The sequence below is a fragment of the Charadrius vociferus genome, unplaced genomic scaffold, assembly GCF_000708025.1.
Source record: "Charadrius vociferus isolate BGI_N301 unplaced genomic scaffold, ASM70802v2 scaffold55, whole genome shotgun sequence".
NCBI lineage: Eukaryota > Metazoa > Chordata > Aves > Charadriiformes > Charadriidae > Charadrius > Charadrius vociferus.
This window is the reverse complement of record NW_009648444.1, coordinates 3,238,305-3,244,881: the sequence shown is the minus strand read 5'-3', so window position 1 is coordinate 3,244,881 and position 6,577 is coordinate 3,238,305. Positions and strand designations below refer to the sequence as shown.

The 6,577-nt window shown below is 42.2% G+C and overlaps 2 protein-coding genes across 2 annotated transcripts in view; both read right to left on the bottom strand.

Annotated features, from left to right (window-relative positions):
- The window catches only part of CENPE (centromere protein E, 312kDa), a 37,178-nt gene extending 36,485 nt beyond the window's left edge, over positions 1–693 (bottom strand). Inside the window, exons 1-2 of the mRNA XM_009885528.1 lie at positions 687–693; positions 89–330 (exon numbers count right to left, since the gene is read on the bottom strand). Of these exons, the coding sequence (XP_009883830.1) occupies positions 89–330; positions 687–693 (249 nt within the window). The remainder of the gene's footprint in view (positions 1–88; positions 331–686) is intronic.
- A 42-nt stretch (positions 694–735) lies between these two features.
- LOC104286881 (radial spoke head protein 6 homolog A-like) lies at positions 736–6,108 on the bottom strand. Its single transcript, XM_009885527.1, is given in 7 exon segments — positions 736–985; positions 1,659–1,776; positions 2,605–2,749; positions 3,900–3,967; positions 3,969–4,539; positions 5,102–5,333; positions 5,840–6,108. Coding segments are annotated over 7 exon segments (1,653 nt in total).
- Between the last annotated feature and the right edge of the window lie 469 nt (positions 6,109–6,577).

Genomic DNA, 6,577 nt, shown 5'->3' with positions numbered 1-6,577 from the left:
CCGCGACCTAACCGCCACCGGAGTTTGAACTTCTCCCGAGGCCGCTCGCTATTGGCCCGCGCAGGGCAGACGCCGCGGTGGAGCGTACCACCGCCAACAGCTGACGGGGGGCAGGAGGAGAAAGCGTAGTGAGGGACAGACGGTCGGACAGCCCGGGAGCTTTCCGCGACGCTCCCCCCGTCTGGCGCGAGTTCTGCGATGGTGCTGGCCGGGCTGAGGCGCCGTGCAGCGGCCCGCCGCGGGAGCGCGCCCGTCGGAGGGGTTGTGAAGGTGTGCGGGGCCACTGACTTAATAAGCTATCTACCGAATTTAAATAGTGTGCTTTCAACCCTAAAAGTGACGTTGTTATGTAATTACGTTTATTATTTTTTTTTAAGTAAAGTTTATATAGGTATTGAAGTGCGGGTTAGCTAAACGAGGCGAAGGCGTGGTGGCTGGTGGTCAGTTATTTGAAATCAGTATTATTTCAGGGAGGAGAAGCAGACCCCGTTTTCCCGCTCTTCTGGGAAAAAAGCCTGCTCCGTGGTGGTGTCCGCCCGTGACAGCAGCAACGCGGCCTTCGCGGGGAGAAGGGGAGGAGGGGGGAGGCAGCTGTGAAGAGCAGCCTACAGACATCAAAAAAGAAGGCATGTGCCTATTCCATTTCTTTTACGATCAACTAATTGATGACTAATTTATGAAAATACTATTCATGTTTAAACGTTTAAAGTAAAAATACGTTTCTCCCCCCGTATTTTAATCATCCTCCTCTTCATCATCCTCAATGCCTTCCTCCTCCTCCTCTTCCTCTTCCTCTTCCTCAGCTGCAGCTAAGGCCTCTTCCCTGGCAGCCTTGAAAGCCAGTTCTTCTTCCAGAGTGGGATCTCTTGTCTCGGTGATTTCTGGCCCGCTGGGGTATTCCGCTTGCACTGGGGGAGGCAGTGCGGGAGTGTGGTTCTCTGGGCTGTATTTGTGACCCCAGCCAAAGTAGATGTTATCAAATTTCCTGAGGAAGAAAAGCGAGAGATCACACTTTTTCCCCCCAGCAAAACATCAATGCAGGACTGTCAGGCTTCCTTACTCTGCTCTGCAAAAAGTCACTGTGATGCAGACAGCCTATAACAGAAGTGTTTAAAAGATGGTGCCTCTTTTTAACTGCTGTAACTGTTGATTAATATATCTTCCACTTAAAAATCTCCAAATGCTAAAATGATGAAGGCTGTGCTCTGTCACTGCACTGAATTGCAATACGACTTCACATCGGTAACTTTGTGCCATCTCTGACGCCAACTCCAGTGCCCATTTAATAGCATGTAGAGGTAGTTAATGACTGTTCCATGCGTAGTGGAAGCGAATGAATATTGGAACCACAGAATGTAGCCATTTTTGTAAAAAGTACCACACACTCAAGAATATATAGGTTTTAAATCAAGGACTATGCCCAAATACTAACTGGACATTTACATCCATTAACTTTTTACTAGCCTTTCCAAGGATTATTAATTTTTAGACTTAAATACATATTTTCTGTTGCTATGCACAATTAAGTGGCCTTCTCCATCAGTCTCTGGAATAGTTGGAATGAATGAATTAATAACAAAGCAGCTTTGTCTTCATTAGGCGGGTATCTGTGTTCATCCTGTACAGTCTGTGTTGTAACCGTGTCAACTACTACTCACCTGCCAGATGCAAAGGCAAATGCTCCGGGCCATCGGTTAGACTGGAGGACTGCAACAGCGTATTGCGGGATCAGGTTTGTAGAAGGCTGAGCTGTCCAAGCAGGGATGTTTTGAATTCCTGGAAGCAGCCAGACACACAGAGTCAATGAATAAATTGACTTATGAGCCTCTACAAAATATTTTAGACTGAGCTACAAGACTTTCACAGAATTCAAGCAACAGTTAAGTTGCATATTAGAAGAGCCAGAAGTCAGAAACAGTAAATGTAGGCGCTGTATTTACACAGGTGGTTTGGATGTATGGGTAGGTAGCACCAGAATGCTAATAGAGCCACGTACAGAAAAGATCATTCTTCTAAAATCCAGTAGTACTCACCGCTATTTCTTTTGTCAAGGACTTATCATCACTTATGAGTAAATTATATGGTTATATTTCACCATGATCAAAGAATGGAGAGTAGGAAAATAATTCACCATTGATGTAATCTAATATTCAGGTTCCCATATTCCCATGATTTGCTGCAGGAATATGCTACAGGATCTAAATTCTTATTTGTATATCTATGCATGTATGTACATATATATTTATTTATTTACACGTGAACACACAATATTTTTTTTGTCTAAAAAGATAATGGAAAACTAGCTGAATGTACTTCATGTAGTGAGCTGTCTTGAACTTGCAGCAGCCTGACAAGTCTGAGATATTTTTTTCCTTTATTCTCAACAAGATTGTAAACTAGTAAACCCAATTATTTCAGTTTTAATGTCAATACTGTTAACCATTTTGCTTTTGATCAATTTTGTAAAAGAATGTGCTTACCCTACAGGGGCAAACTGTATTGCTCCATGAAGCGTCAGAGTCCTGTAACTTCAAATATTTACTACCTAAATGCCAACATTCCTAGTGGCTCTCTATCAAAAACTTCATATTCCATGAAGAATACCTTCATCTTCAGAGAGTGGAGTGAGAAGAGGAGGTCCTATTTCTTGCTGTAGTTCTTGCTGTAGTTCATCTAGCTCCTCTGTTTTCTCTTCCTCTTCATTTTCTTCTTCTGATTTTTGAAAAGGATTAAACCAAACACAGCGACCCTATAATTGATATAGAAAAATAATAAATACATGTAACAATCACTGAAAAAATGCAAACCAGTTAAAACAATTGCCTCAAGCACACATGCACGCAGTTAAGGGAGGGGGGGGAGGAAAAGAAAAATATATATTCCATAATTGGTATATTGTTGGCAGAATATTGTATCCTCTGGCAGAGTGTTCCCTATATCCCTCATTCCTCCCTCATCTCTGCTTACTTTTTCAGAATAAGCTCATATCTCTGTTACCAGCTTTTCATTATTTTGTAGTCTTCAGTTCCTTGCCAGTTTGGATTGTATCCTTGCTAGACTACCAGTTACTGTAAACTAAGAAGCTACCACTTAAGGACTTTCCCCCTTCCTTTTAAAGTCTGCCTTGTTATTTAGCTGCCAGTCAGAGGAACATAACAAAATGTCCTTAAGTTTCTAATGCATATAGATTTTATTTTTACAACTATTGCTTTGGCGGTAATAATTTTAAAGCTGATTTCCTACCATTTGCTGGTATTTAACACTAGCATTCTTGAATTGGTAAACTGGCCAGCAAGTCATCCAGCAATGATCATCACATTCGTAGTACCTCTTTCCAGTACTAGCCCGATATCACAAATACTTTATGCTACAATTTTATTTACAATATTTTGGTTTTAAACTTTTTCATTTACATGTTTCACAGGAGAAAGTATAAATAAGTTCAATTTAGCGTACAATCATAAGATGTGTGCATTTTAGCATCCTACCCAAGAAAAGACAATTTAAAACATCTTTGTCAATGAAGGACTTCAAAAGAGAAAACATAATATGGAAGATTACCAGAAATTATTGTTATCTATCAAGGCCTAACTCCATACAGTTATCTAAAGATAGGTTTCAATCTCAAGAACACACACACCATTGAAACAAGTACTAAACCTAGAAGGTTCCTAAATATATATATGAGAATATATATGCTATATGTAAATATGTAGAACATATTTATATATTATATACTATATCACATATATTTTCTGTAGAAAAATATTTCAGTACCATACTTTTTCGGGTGAATTGTTCAAATGTGAAGGTGAGGAGTGTCGTTTACATACTGAAACCCTACAAGTAGTACAGTGTGAATGGTATCCAAGGTCCATGTAAGCGATGCCAGAACATACCTGCTTTAGAATACTCTGTACATGGTGTACCCACGTGGAGGGAGAATCCACCATTTCAGCCACAGAAAGAGGCTGATGCTGAGATGCGAGCTATCTGTGCACGCAGGTAATTGGCCTCATTTCCAGGGAAAGGAGGAAAGCTCACAACAGGAGCATCCAGCCTGCCAGTGAAGAACTTCTTGATTTTCCTGGCACAGACAATCTGGGCCGGCGTCACTGGAGGCAACTTCACCCAGGGTTTGCCTGGCTCATTACAGACAAAGTAGACATATTTATTAGCCCCAGTCCCATTTTCTTCTTTTGGGATGACAGGTGGGGGCTTATAGGTGGATTTTGGTGGTTCATCTTCTTTTTCTTTCTCCTCTTCTTCGTCTTCAACCTCACCCACCCCTTTCCCTTCTTCCTCAGTAACTTCTTCCTCTTCCTCCTCTTCCCCCTCATGGTACTGTACTTCAGCTATAATATAGTTCATCTCCAGGCCCAAAATTTTGCCCCAGAAGCGACAGGTCTGGATTGGCTGAACACTAATTAGTTTTTTAAGGGCAAGGAATATGTGATAGGATTCATCTTTGCTCAAGCCAATTCCAGCCTGTTCAAAATAAAAGGCTGTTTCCATCACATTAGGTAGAGGGGTTTCTCCCTGGGAAAGAAGATCCGGAGTTAGAGCTGAAGAATAGTATAATTACCTATTTGAAAAATTAAAGATGTTATCCACTAAGCATTATACTTCACTTTCCTGTAGTGCCACTCATTCTCTCAAAGAGCTTTGTAGATATTAATTAACTATCCACTATCATTTAGAAAAATTAAAAATGCCATTTTAAGGGTAAAGAAGAGAACTGCAGCTTTTAGAATACAGGATTTCAAAATGCAAACTCGTAATTGCTGCAAAATATGGGAAGTCAGAATTCTTACCCAGGATCTACAAAGGACTTCAGTGCTAGGGCACGTCAGCTATGTAAGAGACCTTGATGCCTGCAAACAGTGTCACTGTGTTTTCTTGTTTTTGTGGCAGATGCATTTGAGAAAAATATAATACATAAAGAGGGTACATGGTATTGTGGCTGCAATTATTTATATGATCATGAGAGACAATAGCACAAAGGAGACCACAACTTCCTCCCTTCCTCCTTTTTCTTCCTGCCATCCTCCCACCTGTTCCCTGGTATATACGATATGTATTTTTCTCTGATAATACTCACTATCTCTTCTTCTAGTTCTTCATCTCCTTCTTCATTCGCCTTGTGGAACAAAGCTTTACGCTTTTCTGCAGCTTCAAATGCTGGAAGAATCTCACATTCATCTCGAAGAGTGTCCATTTTTTTCTGAAATTGAGCCCACTTCACATCCTTGCTGATGTTCTCAATTACGTCTACTGCATTTGTGGGCTGTTCATCCAGGATCTTTGTTAGCATATTAGCAAGATGATCATATCTGTCATATAAATGTAAATATTATTGGCCTTCTATACAAAAGTCTTAGAATATTATGTTTTTAATATCAAAAGTAAACACTAATCACCTGGAGCTTTGGAGAAATCATTGCAATAGTTAGAAGAAAGGGGATCATGTAGCATTATCGGAAATTAGATTTGAAACTTGGCTGATTTTAATACACTTAGGAGTAGTCCTATAATCCATTTTTTGGTATATACCACACCTGCCTCAGGAGTCGAAGCTGAATTTAAACTTGCTCTTAAATCAATTTCCCTTTCAACTCTATAAATTCCTTTAGGAGTTTTTATTCTGAAAGATGTTGGACACACACAAGTATGACATAGCAATGAACTATTGCATTTATACCATATTCTCCCATTCTATATATATGCCCCTGGTATCCCTCCCTTCCTTAACACAGACCTTTGCCCTTTCAGTACCACTACTTTTCTCTCTGCTCATACTTCCTACCCTTTACAATTGTGTCCCTTTTATTAGACTTACAAGTTCAGGCCAGATGTCGTGCTGCTCTTCAGTAAATAGGCTTTTGCATTCTGAATTGCCAGCATTCGGGAGTTGGCATCGGGTATCTGATCATCATACGGACTGTATCCTGGCTGGTAAAGACCATAACCTGGTTCATGTGGCTGATAGGGGCCATGCCCACGTTCATAGGCTTGATAGGGATCTTGTCCCACTGCGTATGTCTGATAGGCACTTTTTGGTTCCTGTGTTTGGTGAGGGTCCAATCCTAGTGCATATGACTGATACATGGCTGTGTCTTGCTGCCTGTGCCTGATGAGAGTCTTGTCCCAATGCGTGTCTCTGGCTGATGTTTATTCTGGCACCTGTAGCTTGTGAGAGGCTTGTTCTGCTCCCCGTGGGCAACAGAGGTGTTGAATTGGGGTCTGTGATTGATACGGTGCTTGTCCTGGTGCACAGGTCTGGCTGACGCTTCCTCTTTGGTCTTGTGCTTGGGTAGGGGTCTTCCTCAGGTGGTTGTGGCTGATAGACACGCTTTCTCAGTCCTGCTGGCTGATCAGACCATTGCCTCACCCCCTGGTAGTCATAAGAAGTTGGTCCCGGTTCCCACTGCTGAGGCTGATGGGGGTCTCGTTCAGGCTCGGCCACGGCCTGGCCCGGGGGGTGCGGGCCGAGCCAGGGACACCGACCTGCCCTTCAGCCGCCGCCGGCTCCCCTCGTCGCGCAGCAACGGCTGGCCCCCCCGGGGGAGGGGGCGGC